This window comes from Ursus maritimus, unplaced genomic scaffold (genome assembly GCF_017311325.1).
Source record: "Ursus maritimus isolate PB19 unplaced genomic scaffold, ASM1731132v1 scaffold_6, whole genome shotgun sequence".
Lineage (NCBI taxonomy): Eukaryota > Metazoa > Chordata > Mammalia > Carnivora > Ursidae > Ursus > Ursus maritimus.
Window position 1 is genome coordinate 21,027,047 of NW_024426774.1, and position 20,922 is coordinate 21,047,968.

Genomic DNA, 20,922 nt, shown 5'->3' on the forward strand with positions numbered 1-20,922 from the left:
GTCGTTCCAGGCCCTGGTGCAACTGCCAGCTCTAGCGTCCTTAGCTTCTTTTCCTAGGGTGATACAAGAAAGTTCTGGGCAAGAACAAAAATGGGCCAGAAGTGTTGGACCAGAGCCTTTCCCTCTAATCTCTGGTGCCCCTGTTCTGAATCACAGAGTTCAGTGGAAGAGGGTGAGGGTCATGGCTAAGCCTTGGAGGCACTGGGTCTGGTGAGATCTTTCCTGCCACCCTGAGCCATGCATGGTGCCCCCCATCCTGGCCAGTTTAGATTCTGCATCACTGCCCTGGAAGAAGAGCCCAAGCCAGAGCATGCTTATGGGGGTCAGGGGCTCTCAGGAGCCTTCTGAGCCTGAGAGCTTGACACCTTCACAGACCCACCTTTCACCATAAGCAATGAAGCTCACCCCTGCTATTCCCAAGTGAGTCAGGGTCACTCACTCGGTGACAGCTGTGGCTCGCCTTACATGAGCTAAATTGGGATTTGGAATGTCATGCAGATGCCCCTTGTTCCCCACCCCCATGTTAAAATTAATCTCCTCTCTGGGAAGCAAGGGACAAACAGTGCTGCCCATAGAGTGAACAAGAGTCATTTGGAGAACAAAAGGAGAAAATTTTCAGGGACAGAGTCATTCAGGGAGGTTGGGACAGATAAAGCTAGCTACATGTGCCTGGCTGGGGTACAGAGCAAACAATACAGAGAAGTGTTGGAAAGCAGCTATCGGAGGACGAGGTGAATTGTTGGAGGAAGGGACAGGAGAGATAGCAGAGCTATTTCAAGAGTGAGCGGTAGAAGGGAACCTAAGAATCCACGGACTGTCTAAAGTAAGCGAGGAAGGGTCCAGAGGCAGTAAGGGAAGGCCAGGACCAGGGCCAAGGCCAGGGCAGGCAAGATCGCTGAGGGGATGAACTTCACAGTGGGTTTCAAGCCGCTGCTAGGGGATGCACACAGCATGGACAACCTGGAGAAGCAGCTCATCTGCCCCATCTGCCTGGAGATGTTCTCCAAACCGGTGGTGATCCTGCCCTGCCAGCACAACCTGTGCCGCAAGTGCGCCAACGACGTCTTCCAGGTGGGCTGGGGCGGTGGGGGGGCGGGGCCAGGGAGAGCCCGCACCTTTGTGGGAGCCAGCCCCTCGGGTCTGGGCCGAGACTCCAGGCCACGGGCAGAGTGCTCTGTGAGGTGGGCGGTGGCTGTCCTGGTGGAAGAGCAGAAGATCTGGGGTCCCAGGAGATCCCACAGTCAGCATGAGTCAGCAGCTGCTCTGCAGGCTGGCAAGGACAGCGATGTGTGCATGGATAGCAGCTGGAATGCTGGTGTCCGCACAGGGAAGCAGACCCCCAGGGAAACTAGAACCTGGGAGGGAGGTGATGCTGTACCGGGCTGTGCGGCAGTCTGTGCCGGACTTGGCATTCCAGTTTGGGGTTTCAGATTTTGAGGATGATATGGAAGATTTGGAGAAAATAGCAATAAGATAAACATTACAAAATAAGCCCTATAAGAAAAGTCCATGATGAAACGATTTGTATTTGAGGCAAAGCTCAGCGCGTCCATCTTCGGGGGCAGAGTTAGACGGGCGGGAGATTGGAAATTCTCCCCAACTGAAGTTCGCTCCTGTGCCCACTCCACATTGGTCAATTGAGGGGCCTGCTGGTTAAAAAGGATTGTGGTCACTTAAGTAAAGAGAATGCACAGAAATGCAACCAGCTTTGGTTTATTTGAGGTCGGGGGCAAAGCATAGCTGATCAAATTCACAGATGCCATTTTAGCTGCTGGTTTCAGAAAGAAATGCAGCATATAAGAGAATGGTTTAGAAATGGGTTTTCTTTCTTGTCTTGTGCCACTGGAACGAAGATCAGAGAGAGTAAGGGGGAAAGAGCATGTTCCTGTGTGTGTGCGGGAGCATACACACCTTGCAAATGAAGTAAAACCTCTGAATAGACCGAAGCTGGCTGGCTTAGTAGGCATGGCAGTGATAGGGAACATCATGAACACATACTCTTCAACTGTATCAGAATTCCGGAGGACATGTGTTCAACACAAATGATTTTTAACTTAACCAAGAAAATGCTCTTTTTTTTTTTTTTTTTTTTTGTTTTGTTCTTTGGGGCAGCATGTTTGGGAAAAAATCAATGCACTGGCTAAGTCAGGCCATCCCATAGCTGTGCTCTGTGACCTCCCTTTGCTGTCTGCCATCTTCCTGTTAAGGCCCATTCCTATCTCCTATTTTTTAAAACATTTTTAAAAAAGATTTTATGTATTTATTTGAGAGAGTGAGAGTGCAAGTGAGAGAGCACAAACGGGGGGGGGTGGGGCAACAGAGGGAGAGGAAGAAGCAGACTCCCTGCTGAGCAGGAAGCCCCACCTGGGACTCAATCCCAAGATCCTGGGATCATGACTTGAGCCAAAGCCAGATGCTTAACCGACTGAGCCACCCAAGCGCCCCTCTATCTCCCCTTCTTCTGTGTGTCTAAACCGGCCATTACATTGTTTGGCTCCAGAATATCTCGGAGCCAGTGATTTTCCCTCTCTGGGAAAGGCTGACCGCCCTGTCTGCGCATCCTGGACAAGTCATGTGCCAGAGGCTCCACCTTGCCCACCATCTTAGTTTCCCCTTGGACTAAGTATCTTTCTGAACATCCTTCCGGCTGAGAGGCCCAGGAGGGAATGACAACAAGATTTTGCCATCCCTTCTGATGAATTTGTAGCAAAGCATCCTTCCATTAGATCTTGAAATACATGAAAGCAAAGAGAAGTTTTGAAAGCGAAGGTAATCTGTCCTATAAAAAAAAAAATGTGGCCAGGATATTAAAGTACAAGGCACATAGTCTCTTCAGGCAGAGAGGGTCCCAGGGACAGGCTTTCTGTATGCAAGCTAGAGGATGTTTAAGTGGCCTCCCTTGTTCAAGTCAATGCTCTGTATCCAGGAACACCATCTTGGTTCCTTGAAGCTCTGAAATACTGATTGCACCCAGAGAGAGCCAGGACTGGGTCGAACCGTGTGCATAATGTTTAGGAAACAACATGATTCCCAGAGCTTTGGGATGGTTCTGTGGATCTGGACTGATGTGTCTCTTTTAAAGTGCAGAGCACCCCTGGGCCCCCCCAAGGAGAAGAGTGAACAGCTCATTTCCTTGCTCTGCTTTATTTGGGGCAGCCTGGTGGGAGGCTGACCCAGTTCTTTGGCGGCACTTATGTATATACATCTCAGTAGATCTCCCTCTGAAAGATGAGCATATTTAGTTTTTTCACACATTGCCTCCACATTTTGACAACTGTAGGCATAATCAGATTGTCTGTTTTCTAAGTATGGGAACAAGAATAGGACTTTTGGTAAGTCTATCTTAAAACCACTTAGGAAGAATACCCTTAGAACATTGCCTAGAAAGTTAATAGAACTTATAAAACTTATACCCGTGTCTCTCTCTCTCTCACACACACACATACACACACACACACTTTTTAAAAAATAGTATAGGAGTTTATATCATGAAAAGTGACCACCTCAGGCCCTCATTTCGCTTCTCCAAATGGAGGTAGCCATTTCCAGCTTTCTTGGGTATCCTTCTAGAGATTTTCCATGGATAGGTACGTGTGTGTGTGTGTGTGTGTGTGTGTGTGTGTGTAAACTACACTCATTGTCCTACATCTGCCTTTGTTCACTTACTCTCTCTTGGCAGTTGTCCCATCTCCACACATTCAGATCTGCGTCTTCATTTTAAAATGGCTGCATAGGGGTGCCTGGGTGACTCAGTCCGTGAAGTGTCCGACTCTTGATTTCGGCTCCGGTCATGATCTCAGGGTCGTGAGATCAAAACCCCATGTGGGGCTGAGCCTGGAGCCTGCTTGAGATTCTCCCTCTCCCTCTCCCTCTGCCTCTCCCCACCCCTCCCCCACCCTCGCTCTAAATAAATAAATAAAATGGCTGCATAGTGTTCCATTGTTATGACCTGACCGCAGTCTATTTAAATCAGTCCTCTGAAACATTTAGATGGTGTCCAGTGTTTTGCTGTCCTAAAAACTGCTGTGATGGACAACAAGGAAGAATTTTAGGGAATTGTGGGGCACCTGGCTGGCTCAATCAGTAGAGAATGTGACTCTTGATCTCAGTGTTGAGTTCAAGCTCCACGTTGGGTGTAGAGATTACTGAAAATTTTTTTAAAAATTGTTTCGAATAAAAGAATTTTAGAGAATTGTGATTTTATAACATCAGGTTAATGAGAGAGGCAGAAAGCAAATTTGAAAATGTTTAATTGAACATTTAATTGAAAATATTTAACAGTATTAAGGGTTTGGGAGAATGTCATCCAGAATCCTACCTCCCCCAACACAGTGATTTTCACCTTTGTAAGTTATTTTCAAGTCCCAGTGGCCACACATATCTTTACATAGTTGCCATCACAATTTAACTAGTTTTCTTTAGAACTGTAATCCCTCTCTCTCACTCTGAATTTAAAGAGAAAAGACACTGAAATACCACATTAACCCCCTCTAATTTCTCCCTCCGTCTTTCTCCACACTTGCACCCACTCAGCAACCAAGCACTTTGACTAGAGGAAAGCTGTTGGTGTGGGAATTTGATACAAACATCTTCCCCTGCATTTCTGTATTTGTAAACTCTATTCAGTCCTAAACTCCCTTAAGCAAGCCTTCAGTTTATTTTTATACCTGCCCCCACTTTACTGTGGGCACTTGCTTATGAGCTGCAACGTGTTGTAATTTAACAGACAACCAGAAGGCCTTGGAAGAAGGTTGTTGAGGAAGAGCTTTTCTGGAAGGTGTCCATCTAGGGAGAGATTTGCAGATACGGAATTATGAAGAAAGGGGCCACCTTCTCTAATAAAGGGTGGCCTGGGAAAGAGATGAACTCTGTTTCAGTCCCTCCTGAAATCCAGTTCCTCATGGGTTCGTTGTGAGGGCCTGCAGTCATCAGGAGAGGCCTCCTTCACTACTTCCGCTGCTCCTGAGGGCACCCGGACCTCCCCAGCCCAACCATGGAGGTCTCCTTTATGAGAAATTGGTTCACTGCAAGTTTGTGAATGACATTTACCTTGTAGCAGGGCTAGGGATCTTGCTTACTTGACGGAAGAAACTTGGTTAGTGGAGAACAAAAAACCTAGACCGAGTCTAGCTCCTGGGTTCTAGTCCCACCGGCTTTTTCCTTTCTTGCCATGTGACGTCAGTTAGGCTGTTTCACCTCTTCAAGCCTGTTTACGCATATATAGTTTAAAAGGATGCTTTAAACTGACCTTTAATATCCTTGTAATTCTAATGATCTGATTTCACAAATTCAAGAAACCTTACTATGGATTTCCTTTTCTTAAAAAAGTTAGTTATTTTTTTCATAATCTCTACTCCCAATGTGGGGCTTGAACTCACAACCCTGAGATCAAGAGTTGCATGCTCTTCCGACTGAGCCAGCCAGGTGCCCCTGGATTTCCATTTTTTAAGCATTTTCTATTCTGTTACCAGTGTCCTGACTTGACTCATTCTGCTTTTTGATCTTCCTTCCAGCCAGTCTCCTCTCACAGACCCCTTGTGCCAGGCTCTTTGCTCCATTCTGTCAGGCAGAGCCAGCCCTCCACTCAGAATCCCTCTTCCACCCACAATTCAGCTTTTGCCAACATCTGAATTCTTCCAGGGCTCTTCAACATTTCTCCAAATGTCTGGTCTTCTGCTACCATTTTCCCATGGTTTCTCCAGTATATTCTGAAGGTCTGGCTCAGAAGACCTACATGGTCCACTATACATCATTGGCCAGGTCATCATTTTGGGGGAGATAGCCTCCAAAATCTCCCCGTTGAACTCACAGAGCATCTTTCTAGATGGAACATTTCTATTAGATGCTATGGAACATTACCGAAAAAAGAAAAAAAAAAAAAAAAAAAGGAAGCACCATACAACCTAAAAGACCGCTCATGGCATGTAAGCCACACAAAAGCCTTGAACATAGCTTAGAGTTAAATTCCATTTATTTACTCCATTCCATTTTATCCTCCACAAGGAACAAAGATCAGTTATTTCATGTTCTGTGGTTCTGTGTGGTCGTATATACTTTTAGGATTGGTTTTGTTTGTTTGTTTGTCTGTTTGTTTGTTTTTTGACAGAGAGCACAAGCAGGGGGAGCGGGAGAGGGAGAAGCGGGCTCCCCACTGAGCAGGGAGCCCAAGGCGGGACTTAATCCCAGGACCCTGGGATTGTGGCCTGAGCCAAAGGCAGATGCTTAACTGACTGAGCCACCCAGGCGCCCCTTAGGATTGTTAACAACCCTTCGTGCAGTGCTTTCTCATTTACAGAGTACCTTCACATGCATGATTCCATTTGAGTTAGATAGGATGGGTGTGATTTCTATTTTACAGGGAGAACAGGACACGGGCTATAGACATACACACAAAGGGACAGAGCAGGGACGTAAATCTAGGTCTTCTGTTTCCTAGAGTGCTGCAATTGCCTTTACGCATCACCTCATTGGCACATGAAAGTTTGTTCTATGGGGCTGGCTTCCTTGTGAAAATGTAAGATCTCAGGAAAGAACAAAGATATTTCTGTATACAGTAGAGCCCATCAGTTATTTTTTAATTAGTTTTTTTTTAAGTACAGGTCTGTTGCCATATGCCTCTACACAATTGTTTATAAAAACTTATACCTTAAAGAAGATACTAATCCAAAGATGCATTATATAAGTGTGGGTTCGTCGAGTTAAGAGCAGGTCTGTTCCTTGTGCCTTCTCCACAATCGTCCACAAACACTTGCATTTTTTTTTTTAGTGTTTTTTATTTTCGGTTTTTATTTTAATTCCACTTAGTTAACATACAGTGTTATTTCTTTTTTTTTTTATTTTATTTATTCATTCGACAGAGATAGAGACAGCCAGTGAGAGAGGGAACACAAGCAGGGGGAGTGGGAGAGGAAGAAGCAGGCTCACAGCAGAAGAGCCTGATGTGGGGATCGATCCCATAACGCCGGGATCACGCCCTGAGCTGAAGGCAGACGCTTAACCGCTGTGCCACCCAGGCGCCCCTCTTAGTCTTGAAATAGAAAGATAAACAGAAGCAGAAGATGGGATTTTGCTAACTGGATATTAGCCAGCTGAGAGATCTTTAGTCCAATGTGGAGACGGTCAGCTCTGAGATACAGAAAGCAGGTGGCCGTCTACACCTTAGTGTGAAACTCCTGTCTGTGGTGAGACTATGTAGGACTTACAATCAGGGCAGGAAGTAATTTCTTTTTGGACCATGGACCCCCTTTGTCAGTTTGTAAAGCCTGTGGACCCTAAGGGCGATGTCTGTGGTTTACGTAAGAAAAATGTTTTTAAATGCATAAAATATAATACATATGATTACGAAGCAACTGGATCCTATTAGAACACAGCATGCATTCTCATACATTCTCGACGAGGCTGATATGGCCCCAAGTGTGTCTGCCGTATTAGAATTTTTTATTGTGATTTTATTTTTAAATTTTTATGTAGTTGTTCCTTTCAGGTAAAACTCCCCCCCACCCAGCTGTATTGAGATATAATTGACAAAAATTATACATATTTAAGGCGTGCAACATGATGATTTGAGATGGCAAAATGATCACCACAACCAAATGAGTTAACACATCCCTCACCTCACATGGTTACCCGTGTGTGTGTGTGTGGTCAGTATACAACACAGGATGACTAACTCCAGTCCCCATGCTGTCCATCAGGTCCCCAGAACTAATTCATCTCATAATGGAAGACTCGTGCCCTTTGACCAGTATCTCCTCACTCCCCCCACCCCCATCCCCTGGGAACCACCTTTCTACTCTCTGCTGCTAGGAGTTTCACTTTTGTAGATTTTTGGTACTAAAGTAATGGGGGAGAGGTCGATATTAGGAGGGGAAATGTCTTAAAAGTTTCCCTGAAGGAGTGGTAATGAAAAAAACCTTGAGAAGCACTGGTATACAATTAGCAGAGTAATTAGAACGTGTTGGGTAGAGTAATGCGTGCGCTTCTGGATTAAGACAGTAAATCATGAGCTCAAGCAGTGGGCTTGAAGTAGTTTAGAAGTAGTGATAAGCATACATTAAGTTTGGATATTTGAGCAACAACAGCAACGTAATGTGAAAATGCCTGTGATTTCTGTGGGGGACAAAGTACCACTAAAACTATTGTGGTTTGTTGCCTACATTTATAACTGAAGGAAATGCCCAATTTCTGCTAGAGGTTAGTGAAAATCAAGGTATGATTTTTTTTTTCCTCATCTGGGTTCACAGAATTTTAGTGAAGGATCTTTCGGGGCTGTGGTCCCCAGGTTAAATTCTCCTGCGTGACAGGCACCAGCATCTTCCCAAGTATCCAGGCTTGACTTTCTCCTCTGCCCACAACCCACCATGTCCAAGTGAATGGTCAGTCCTGCTGATTCTGCCTCTGGCCTCCCTAGTCTTTTTTTTTTTTTTTAATTTTATTTATTTGAGAGAGAGAGAGTGCGCGCGTGAGCGCACTCGCACCACAAGCCGGGGGAGGGTCGGAGGGAGAAGCAGATTCCCCACTGAGCAGAGAGCTCGACCCAGGGCTCCATCCCAGGACTCTGGGATCGTGACCCAAGCTGAAGGCAGATGCCCCTGGCATCTCAAGTCTTTCCAAGATTGCTGCCACTACCTGAGAGTGGGCCCGCGACTTGCTTTGACTATGGCATTTGCTTCACGGTTATCTGTGTCTTTAACCTCTCTCTCCCCTCCCCATCTATCCAAATTACCTCTCTTAGATTAGCATTCACTCTTATTTTCTCTCCTAGTTCAGAAAACATGTCTACAAAATTAAGATCAGTTCCTTACCCTTGAATTCAAAGCCCTTTGTGACTTTGCCACAATTAAAAAAATAAAATAAAATTTAAAAGGGGTGCCTGGGTGGCTCAGTCGGTTAAGCGTCCAACTTGTGCTTTCAGCTCCAGTCATGATCTCATGAGTCATGAGATTGAGCCCTGCATTGGGCTCTGGGCTCAGTGGGGAGTCTGCTTGAGGAAACTTTCCCTCTGCCCTTCGCCCCAGTCTCTCTCTCTAAAATAAATACATAAATCTTCTATAATTAATTAATTAATTAGTAAAATTCAAAAGCCCTTCATTTAGAAACCCACCTTTCTAGCTCCTCCCCTCCCTGTTTGTAACTTAAAATCCTATAGTCTCTCTGGTCTCCTAAAACTTTTTCCTACCTAACCATCTGCCACCTGTCTACCCTGTCTTCAAATGGTATCTTCTTAAACATCCCCTCCCTTGAACCATCATAGTTGTTTACAGTTCTTCTAGTGGTTTATCTTCTTGGTTTTATGGCACTCCAGCACTCCCTTTCCATTCATGTCAGGACTGACCATTGCATTTTTTTTAAAAGATTTTATTTATTTATTTGAGAGGGAGAGAGAGAGAGAGTGCAAGCAGAGGGAGGAGCAGAGAGGGGGAGGGTGAGAGAGAATCCCAAGCCAATGCGGTGTGGGGGTGGGGAGCTCAATCTCAAGACCCTGAGCCAGGCACCCCTGAGCATTGCAATTTTAAGTATTTTCTTTTTTTAAAAGATTTTATTTATTTATTTGACACAGAGACAGCCAGTGAGAGAGAGACAAGCAGGGGGAGTGGGAGAGGAAGAAGCAGGCTCCCAGCGGAGGAGCCTGATGTGGGGCTCAATCCCATAACGCCGGGATCACACCCTGAGCCAAAGGCAGACGCTCAACGACTGAGCCACCCAGGCGCCCCGAGTATTTTATTTTTTCTTAAGTAGGCTCCACACCTGACATGGGGCTCAGACTCACAACCCCAAGATCAAGAGTCGCATCCTCCACCAACTGAGCCAGCAGGTGCCCCACATTTTTAAAAAGTAAAAGTTTTTTTCAACCCCCAAAGTCTTTGTTCAAAATTTGGAAATTAGAAAAAAAGAAAAAAAGGGATAACCCACAATTCTATCACTTGATGACAATTATTGCAAAAATATTTAACTTTTTTAAAGATGCATTTTAAAAGTAATTCAGGGTCTATAGAAGGAAATTTGGGAAATGTAGATGAATAAAAGAAGAAAGTTTTTAAATCACCTGCGAATCCCATCACCCATTTCTAAATTGGGATCCTACTATATAGGATATAGGATGTAAATCTATATATATTTACATCCTGCTTTTTTCATCTAAATCATAACATGAGTATCTTCCCGTGTTACAAAGAACTCTGTTAAAGATAATTGCATAATAATTCTGTTGTAACTCATTTAATTGCTCCCCTACTGTCAAATAACCAGACTGTTTCCTATATGAAAAAAATATTGTTTATTATGACTACCAAAATAATACAGGTGTATTATATAGAATTCAAACCTCATAGATAATACAAGTGATAGAACGTATAAATCCATCTAAACGCACTAGGACTCTTTCAGAGATGAGATGTCAGGAACTACTTCTATGAGACCGGAAGAGGGCGCTCCAGGGACAGCTGGGGGAGACACAAACAAGTGAGACCCTGGATCGTGGAGTTAAAGAGAGGGAGATGGTGGTCTCTGTGGGGTGAGAGGGGGAGGTTATTATAAAAACCACCAGCTCCCTTCCCCATCTCAAAGGCCAATAAACACTGGTCAGGGTATCTGAAATCCTTACCTTATCCGTCAAGGCTCATTGCTCACAGAACATCAGGAGCAAGTGCTAAGTACAGATCCCTGTTTTCAGATCTGAGGACATTGAGACCCTGAGAGAAATTGTTTTCCTAAGGTCATAAATGGCAAATACAAAACCAGATCTTCAGATCATTGCTACTTTCCCTATATTGTGCCACCTTCAATGCCTTCTGTTAAAATATAGAAGTGGTACCAAGAAGGGGTAACAATTTTATCCACATATCCAGTACAGATGACTTTCTCAAAATAACCACCCAGCGTTTGCAAAAAATTTGGGACATGAGACAGACAAGTTTCAATTGAGGAGGGAGTCAGGAAAGGGTTAGAGCGACTCCCCAGACTTCATTCTCATTTCACCTTCCTGATTTTTGCCATAGCTATGTACCACCTATGCTATGGTTGATTCTTTCTTTCTTTCTTTCTTTTTTTTTAAAGATTTTATTTATTTATTCGACAGAGAGAGACAGCCAGCGAGAGAGGGAACACAAGCAGGGGGAGTGGGAGAGGAAGAAGCAGGCTCATAGTGGAGGAGCCTGATGTGAGGCTCGATCCCGTAACGCCGGGATCACGCCCTGAGCCGAAGGCGAGCCGAAGGCAGACGCTTAACCGCTGTGCCACCCAGGTGCCCCTGGTTGATTCTTTCTATTTAAAAGGACTCACTTTTAGGGGCCCCTGGGTGGCTCAGTCGGTTAAGCGTCTGCCTTCGACTCAGGTCATGATCCCAGGGTCCTGGGATAGAGTCCTGCATCAGGAGCCTTACTCAACAGGGAGCCTGCTTCTCCCTCTGCCTCTGCTCCTCCCCTCTGCTTGTGCTCTCTCTGTCTCATCAAATAAATAAATAAATAACATATTAAAAAAAAAAACTCACTTTTAAAGCTTAAATGTTTATCCTATTTTCATTCTAAATGACAAAATCCTTGAAAAATCACTAGCTATATAGGCTGGTTATTTTTTTCTAATATCCACAAAATAGACACATAAAATTTTTCAGTGTTCATTCTCCTATGACCTAAAATCTTCATGCCTGTCATCAGTAAGTAGACCATGCTTGGGGAAACACTGAGCTAGCTCAAGGGTAACACAGAGAGGACCTCTAAGCAACAGGAGTGTGCCAAGAGTTAAAGAGCCTGGAAAATTCAAAAGATAAACTTAACCATTTCATTATTAGTCACGTTTAGCCCTAGTGCAAAAGGGCGCATACATATATGTGCATGCCTGGGACTGACGAGCAAAGGATGTGGGGTGTGGGGTTGGGCGGGGGAAACATTGCCAAGGCAATCACAGAAAGGACCGAATGCCCTGGAGGGTAAGAGGAGAGCCAGCCAGCCCACCCCAGGTAGGATACGGCAGGAGGAACTGAGCTTGGAAGAGGGAGGAGACTCTGGAACCAGTGGTTGGGTGGGAATTCTGTGCTGAGCTGTGGTACCTGCTCCAGGGAGCAGCCCTGGGCCTGTAGCCAAACTGCAAAAAAAAAAAAAAAAAACGGCAGAGGCGAGACCCCTCCTACCACCTGCCAGTGAGCTCTCCAGCTCCCCAGCTCCCCAGAAAGGTGCCCTTCAAACAAAGGATTTAGGTTGGACTGCCTGATACCGATTGCCTCTTGGACCCATGGGTTCCAACAGAATGGCAGTGGTTAGCCAATGGCATGAGCTGCTAAAATGTTTTTCCAGGGGCGGGGGGGAGTGGTGAAGAAGTAGCGTGCTTCCTGGTCCACCTCCCTTGGCCCAGACATCCCAACAAGTCCTGATTGCTTTTTTTATTTTTATTTATTTTTATTTTTTATTATTTTTTTCTAAAGATTTTATTTATTTATTTGACAGAGACAGAGACAGCCAGCGAGAGAGGGAACACAAGCAGGGGGAGTGGGAGAGGAAGAAGCAGGCTCATAGAGGAGGAGCCTGATGTGGGGCTCGATCCCAGGACTCCAGGATCACGCCCTGAGCCGAAGGCAGACGCTTAACCGCTGTGCCACCCAGGCGCCCCTGATTGCTTTTTTTAAAACATTTTTGGGGGACGCCCGGGTTGGCTCATGACCTGAGCCGAAATCAAGAGTCGGTCACTTAACCAACTGAGCCACTGAGGTGCCCCTTTACTTATATCTCTTCTTTAATCAAAGAGACTATGTGTTCTTTATTTCTTTAAAAAGGTTAGATTGAAATATGGTTTCTTAGAGCAAGACTTCTTCCAACGCGTCTTCTTCATCTGTCCTTTGCTTGTCATGCTTTCTTTTTCTTTTTTTAATTACCTTGGCTTGTATCTCCTGTTGGATCCTTTCTGCTTACCACTCCTCTTTGAATAGGGGTAGTTCTATCTGAGGCTGAGGGTGAATTCTTTACTCAACCCTCTGTTTACCTTGGCTTTCTTCCACTGTCCACCTGCATGTAAACTGGCTAGCTGGATGTTATCACTGGTTTGTAACCTCTGTTTGGTCCTTTGGCTTCTTTGGTGAATTAGAGGGGTATGACCTGTATTAGTAGGCCACTGAGTGTCTCAATTTGGTTATGTTGCCTCAGAATATTTTTCACACAGAATCTGAGGAATTATCTTTCCTGGAGGCTCGTGGAGATCCATGGGAGGAAGTCTCCCTAAGATTTGAGCTACTTTCTTTCCTTTTCACAAACACATCATTCTGGTTGCAAGCTGGGGCCTTACATTGCTTCATGGGGTTTTGGTTTTGATGGGTCATATTTTGTTTATCTCCGCTCAAATAGCAATCCGCAGTTGCACTGCTGACTTTTACATTGTTTTCTCTTGCCTTTGTGAAGGATTGATGCTGGGCCTTATTAAAACGTGTTTTACCTGAGACTCAGAGAGGCGAGTATTAGCTCTGGGCATCATTCTTCAGGTGGCCTCAATTTTATTGCATCTGACAATGTGTAGTATATTGATTTTAGGATGGACTCCGGGGTCAGAGTGCCTGAGTTCAAATATTGGTTCTGCCACCTATTATCTGATGACCGTGAACAATTTATTTAACATCTCTGGGCTACAATTTCCTATCTTTGAAATGGGGCTAATAGTAGTACCTATTTCATAAGGTTGGTAAGAGGTTTATGAGTTAATACAAATAAAAGGACTTAGAGCAAAACCTGGCATGAAGTATGTGCCCAGTGAGTCACTGTCCCTGTATTTCCTGTAGTCTAAGTGGGCGGGGGGTAATATTCATCCCCCTCCCCATATTTACAAGAAATTCTTGAGGGTTAAATTCAGTAATGTCCGGGAAGCCCATAGCATGGTGCTTGACACAGAATAGGCCCTCAAAACATGTGTTGAATGTTAAATAATGAGTATAGAGGAAGGCGGGGGGCGTGCAGAGGAAGGGGGAGAGAGGCTCTTCAGAAATTTGGCTCTGGGCTAAGACTTTAGGAAATCGCCCCCTTTCCACTCATTCAGACATTCACTGAGCACCTTCAGATGCTGGCCACCAGCAAATCAGAGAGAAGTAAGATCCCTCCAGGAACTTGCAGGCTTAGAGTTCTCGCAAAAGCTTCTTACTCACTTGGATTCTAAATAATGAAAGGTAATTGTATTAAGTAAGCAAAAGCCCAGTGATGTTACGCTTTAACCCATTCTCTAAAGTAAACTCAGCAGTATTTATACAATTCCAGCTACTGAGAAGGACAAAGGCACAAACACAGTCTTGGATAATCTCAAACTAATCCGTTCAGCTTTATGATGGCCTGCAGTGTTAACTTCTTATGATTCACAAGAAATGCCCCCAAAATGTGACATTTGTGACATGCCAGTCACTCTCACTAAGGTAGGCTTGCCCACTTCACAGGGCCATGTTTCCTGCCTTGCCTACACCTCTTGCTTTTAAAGGTTCAAACAAGACTGTGGGCTTGGACTCTTGTATGTTGCACACATAAGAGGCCCTCCAGCTGATGTCCAGCATAAGGATTTGGAGAATTCCATCGAACTCCACTGCAGGAAATACATCTAAATTTGCAAAGTCACAGGTAACTGTTCTCCCCGTTACTACGGACTACGAGTCCGTAGTCTTCCAGCCAGTTAGGACTAAGTTCTGCCGTAAGTGACAGAAAACCCAAAATAGCAATGGCTTAAGGAAGGTAAAAATGTGGTTTTTGTCTCAAGTGGAAGTATAGGTAGGCAGTCCAGGACTGCCTCATCAGAGACTCACTCCTTTCATCTTGCTTATTCTCTTCATGTGACTACCTCATGGCTCAACACGGCTGCTTCGACTTGAGCCACTCCATCTTCGTTCCAGCGAGCAGGAAGGAGAAGAGAGGAGGGCATGCCTCTCCCATTAAAGATACTTCCTAGAAATGGCACAAAACATTGCTGTCTACCCCAGTGGCCAGAATGCAGTTGCCTGGTCATACCCCACTGGAAGGGAGGCTCGGACACACAACCTTTATTCCATGTGTCTTGCTAAAAATTCAGAGGCTGTATTATTGAAGAAGACAAGGTGAATATCAAAGAATAACAAGTGATCTCTGCCAGTCTCTTATCTCTCCTGCTGTCCACAAGTTGACTCTTCGGTCTTCTCTGAAGACCAGCCTTCCTGTTCACACTTTCTGACCCCTCCCGCTTTCCACCCCCACTTGCACAAGACTAAGGGTGGCCCCAGTGTCAGCTCTTGGCCCAACTCCACAGGTTTTTTCAGGTTTAAAGCTGCACACTGTCTAGCCACCTCCACCTCTGTGTCTCAATTCCAAATTCCTGGAGAGAAAATTTGGTTCTGCTTGGGTCAGGTGATCACCCCCTCGACTCTGAGCCAGTCATCTGTGGCCTGGGCGTGGCAGGGCTCTCCCTTTTAGGATGGGGTGGAGCAAGTTCTCTAAGAGGTGTAGTGCTGAACATCTCTTGTAAACCCGCCTTCTGAGCTTCCTCTTATAACCCCCAGCCTGTGGGATGTAGTCGTCGCTTTGCTCGGTTTGCTTGTCCGTAGGGCAGGGATGCATTTATTCATATCTTATCCCCAGAGCCTTGCAATTACCTGGCACACTCAATATTTGTTGTAGAAAGAATAATCCAATCTCGTCCTTAATTTTACAGGGATTGAACACTCGCTCAGATTTACATAATGACAATGTTAGGGGCAGCACAATAACACAGGTCTGCGACTCCCAGTCTCTAGCATGGTTTCCTAGAGTGACCCAGCATGACGTGGCTGGTGTGCCCCCTTGTTCAGCACTTGTCTCAGTTTCCCTGCCAAGGGCTCCAGAGAATCTCCCCTGAGATGTGGCCCATGAGAGCCCCAGGTGGACATTGGCACACCACACAGTGTCCATTTCCAACCTTAGCCTTCCTGTCAACACCAGTGTCTCCCCACACCTGCAAGCTGGGCCCCTCTGGGGAAATCCCATCCCGACTGGGCCTTGACCAAACTTAGGCTCTGGATGCAGGGATGCTTAAGGGGTAATGAGGCAAAAGTGGGAAAGAAGATCTTCATGGCCCCCCACCTGGCTGCTCTGAGGAGGAGGGCCCACCATGGGAAAGAGCTGTTATCTCCCCTTCTGCCATTCTCCTACATCTTGGCCCTCATGACCTTTCCCCCTGCCTCCTCCCTGGTCCCTCATTTCTCACTGTGCCTGTTCTCTCACATTACTTGTCCCTACAGGCCTCGAACCCTCTGTGGCAATCCCGGGGCTCCACCACGGTGTCTTCAGGAGGCCGTTTCCGCTGCCCATCTTGCAGGCATGAGGTTGTCCTGGACAGACATGGTGTCTATGGCCTGCAGCGAAACCTGCTAGTGGAGAACATCATCGACATTTACAAGCAGGAGTCTTCCCGGTAAGCTGTCAGGACCTCTTGTCTGTAAGGAGCAGGGCCTGGGACACAGCGGGGAACCCATCAGCCGAAAGGGAAGGGCTAAAAGGATCAGCCTGCCTCTTCAGTTTAGAGATTAGAGGACTGGACCCTGGGAGGCCCCACACTTCCCTTCAGCCTGGCCCCTGACCCTTCTGCCACCATGCCCGCTCCCCTCCAGGCCACTGCACTCCAAGGCTGAGCAGCACCTCATGTGCGAGGAGCATGAAGAGGAGAAGATCAATATCTACTGTCTGAGTTGTGAAGTGCCCACCTGCTCTCTCTGTAAGGTCTTCGGTGCCCACAAGGACTGTGAGGTGGCCCCACTGCCCACCATTTACAAACGCCAGAAGGTATCAAGCAGCAGAGGGAGCAGGCGTGGTGGGGCTGGGGACAGTGGACAGGGTCTCCAACTTCAGCCTCTCACTCCACTTGGTTTTAAAGGCTGGCAGATCAGGGCTACAGTCCCAGCTCTGTGCATGACTCAGTGTGACCTTAGGTAAGTCACTTGATCTCTCTGGCCCTGACTTTCCTCACTTGTAAAATGGGGATGAAAATGCCAACTTCCAAAGTTGTTTTAAGGATACGATTAGATAATGAATACCAGCAACTTCAGTTTGGTGGCCTAGATACTCTCCAGGCCCTCTCACTACTACGCACCTACATTTGACATAAAACATAATTTAAAAATTATATCAGGGGGGCACCTGGGTGGCTCAGTTGGTTGAGTGTCTGACTCTTGATTTTGGCTCAGGTCATGATCTCAGAGTTGTGAGAGTGAGACGCATGTTGGGTCCACGGTCAGCACTGAGTCTGCTTGAGATCCTCTCCCTCTGCCGCCCCGCCCCCCGCTCACACTCTTTCTCTCACAAAGAAAATAAATGTTTTTAAAAAATAAAATAAAAATTATATCGGAGGGCAAATGTTGGCAGTATCCCTAAGCTAGGGAGATGAGACTATGCCTCCAGCCCCTGAAAGGTGGACACCCGACCTGAAGACCCCCACAAATCCCAGGTTAGGCTGGAATCTCAGGAACTAAGGCGGTCAGGCTCGCTGCCTGGCTTTTGACAAAAGCGAATGCATAATCTGCCTAAGGAAAACCACCTCGGTTTAGGCCCTTGGGTTTTCCTTAGACTGAGAGCAACAAAATATCCATTCAAAAGTGAAGATGGGGGGGGCGCCTGGGTGGCACAGCGGTTGGGCATCTGCCTTCGGCTCAGGGCGTGATCCCGGCGTTATGGGATCGAGCCCCACTTCAGGCTCCTCCGCTATGAGCCTGCTTCTTCCTCTCCCACTCCCCCTGCTTGTGTTCCCTCTCTCGCTGGCTGTCTCTATCTCTGTCGAATAAATAAATAAAATCTTAAAAAAAAAACAAAAAAAAGTGAAGATAGAGAAGTGTACCCCATGAGTGAAGTCGGTGGAAACAAAAATTACAGATTAAACCCCTGAGGAATTCAGATATTGGAATTATTAAGGAATTGAGTCACTGTGTATAAAATGCTTTCTTAAAAAGATGGAATAAAACCCCAGCCATAATAGATTACCAAACATGCAGATTTAACAAAGAACCAAATAGAGCTTTTAAAAATGAAAATGTGGTTGTTGAGACAAAACATTGAAAGGATGAATTAAACGACAGATTCCTCTGAAAAGAGAATGAGGGAGCAGGAAGGCGGGCCTGCAAAAGCAGCCTAGGAGGCAGGAGAAGAGAAGGATGAGCACATACGTCTCCTCAGGGTCCCGGAATGAGAACCCAGAGAATGGAGAAGAGGCCATAGCATCCTAACATAATTATGAAGAATGTTCCCGAATCAATGGAAGGCATGAATCTGCAGATGAAGCATTTAGCCCAGGGCCTGGCATTTGGTGGATATTTGACAGATGTCTGTTCCCTTCTCATTTGGTGGTGAAGACCCTCCTCTTTCCACCTCCTTCCAGAATCCATAAGTGTGCTTCCACACTTCTCGGATGTTTCCAGTCCATCTAGATCTCTGGAATGGCTGCTCTGGTGGGGAGCTGGAGCGGCAGTCCTCTCCTAGGCGGCCCCGGCTGGGGTGGGAGGGGTACAGCTCTAGATGGGGTCCTCCAGCTCTAAGGGCTGGCCTGTGTGTGTGGCAGAGCGAGCTCAGTGATGGCATCGCAATGCTGGTGGCGGGCAACGACCGTGTGCAAGCAGTGATCACGCAGATGGAGGAAGTGTGCCAGACCATCGAGGTGAGCCTGGGATGGGAGGGAGGGGAAATTTCTGGGTTCCTGGGGTGAATCACAAGTAGCGGGATATGTTTAGCCAAGCTGCTAGGTTCGAGTCCCAGCTGTGCCCCACGGCTAGCTCTGTGACTTGGGTCTGGTTACTTCACTTCTCTGTGCTTTGGTGATAATGAGAATGATGTGGTGACTACATCACTGGATATTTTTGAGAATTAAATCAGATAATACAAGTAAAAACTAGGACCAGAGATGCCCCTGAAGTACTTTAAAATATTGTATTTGCTAAAGAGAGAAAATCTTAAGAGTTTTCACAAGAAAAACTTGTAACTATATGTACGGACAGATGGGAACTAGACTTGTGATCATTCCACAGTATCTACAAATATGGAATCACTACATTGTACACCTGAACCTGATGCAATGTTAAAAGTCAATTATAGCTCAGTTTTTAAAAATCTTGGAATTGTTGTTACTGAAAAGACCTGGGACCCAGCAGCCCTCGACTGCAGCTGTGGCTGGGCCACTGTGTGCTGGGTACTTCCCTTCTTGGCTGGCTGTGGCTTCCATTTAGTGGGGGGTGGGACAAGCGGGTGAGTGCTCTCCCAGCTAGAGGTCTCATCCTGGCTTCCCTCGTTCAGGACAACAGCCGGAGGCAGAAGCAGCTGCTTAACCAGAGGTTCGAGGCCCTGTGCTCGGTGCTGGAGGAGCGCAAGGCTGAGCTGCTGCAGGCGCTGGCCCGCGAGCAGGAGGAGAAGCTGCAGCGCGTCCGGGGCCTCATCCGCCAGTATGGAGACCACCTGGAAGCCTCGTCCAAGCTCGTGGAGTCGGCCATCCAGTCCATGGAGGAGCCACAGATGGCGCTGTACCTCCAGGTGGGCCCCTCGGCACCGGGAGGGCTGGGCTCCGGTCTCCTCTCTGGCACCCACTTGCCCCACGGCCTTGCGCGAGTCACCCCGCCAGAGACCGTTTTCTCCTCAACGAGCCAACCCCGCGGGACCGTGGGCACCAGAAATGGGACTTTGCCAGCGCTTGGCACGGTGCTTACGCTCCCCCTCCTTTCTTCCCTGCAGCAGGCCAAGGAGCTGATCAATAAGTGAGTAGGCGGGCCGGGAAGGGCCGGGAAGGGCTGCCCGGGTACGCCGCCGCGCGGAGGGGGTTGAGGGTGCCGGGGCCCTTCCAGCTGAGCGGCTGCCGCGCCGCAGGGTCGGGGCAATGTCAAAAGTGGAGCTGGCCGGCCGGCCAGAGCCGGGCTACGAAAGCATGGAGCAGTTCACCGTGCGCGTGGAGCACGTGGCCGAAATGCTGAGGACCATCGACTTCCAGCCGGGTGAGGGAGTGAGGAAGGGAGGTGGCGGCGGGCCGCGGGGACGGGGCGTCCGGAGGGGGCGCCGGGGGGCGGGCGTCAAGGCCAGAGAAGCAGGCACCCCACCTCACGGGGCCTTCCTTGGGGCTAGGCGCTTCCGGGGAGGAAGAGGATGAGGACGGGGAAGAGGGCAGCGCGGGGCCAGAGGAAGAGCGGCCGGATGGGCCGGAAGGTGAGTGCGGCCCGCGGGGCCTCGCGGGGCTGGCCCTACGCTCCGGTTCCCTCTTCGGTGATGCCTTCCCGCGGCCCCAGGGATCGCCGGTGGCCTCCGCTCTTGAAGTGCCTCCCCGCCGTCAGCAGGAGGGGCGCGCCCCCTAGCGCTCGTGCAGAAGTACATTCTCTCTCCCACCAGCCTTTCCTCTGGGGCTCTGGGAGACCGGGTTGGGTCGGGAGGTAGCGGAGAAAGCCAAGTGGCTGGGGGAAAGGGGTGAGTTGGGGTGGAGCCGCCTTGTTCCTCTGGAGCGCCCGCCCACCGAGCTTTCTTTCCCAGGCACAGGGGGGCACTGACCCGCCCCCTGTTGGGGAGCCCGCGCACCTGGGCCTGGCGCTGGGGTCGCGGAGGACCTGCGCAGAGACCGCCGCGCCACCCAGCTCGGCGCCTCGCCGCGGGGTGGGGCTCAATAAAGGGCTAATGCGTCCAGACCCGCAGCTCCTTTCACTGCTCACTGTCAGCCTCGGCTTCGGAGGCGACCCCATCACCATCCTGCCCTTCTCCGGATCTGGGACCATTTGAGGGGCGGAAGTAGAATGACCCCTGTGGGGCTTCTTGATGATACCAAGCACGGGTTCGCGAGCCCAGTGCCAAGGGAAGAGGGTCGGGGAGGTGGGGCGGCACCAGGACTCTGAGGTCCTGGGGTTCGATGGGGACACAGGACCCCGGCTGAAAGCCGTTCTGCCGGAGCCCTCGTGCAGCGTCTGGTTCCCTCCCGCCGGCCTGGGAGGCCGCACTTCTCCACGGG

The 20,922-nt window shown here is 47.9% G+C and overlaps 1 protein-coding gene across 1 annotated transcript; it reads left to right on the forward strand.

Moving 5' to 3' along the window:
* Positions 1-617: 617 nt before the first annotated feature.
* Positions 618-20,583, forward strand: TRIM54 (tripartite motif containing 54). Its single transcript, XM_040623017.1, has 9 exons — positions 618-1,071; positions 16,205-16,377; positions 16,574-16,745; positions 18,511-18,606; positions 19,239-19,472; positions 19,671-19,693; positions 19,803-19,927; positions 20,055-20,135; positions 20,454-20,583. The coding sequence occupies exons 1-9, from the start codon at positions 904-906 to the stop codon at positions 20,468-20,470; spliced, it is 1,089 nt and encodes a 362-aa protein (XP_040478951.1). The 5' UTR covers positions 618-903; the 3' UTR covers positions 20,471-20,583.
* The last annotated feature ends 339 nt before the right edge of the window (positions 20,584-20,922 follow it).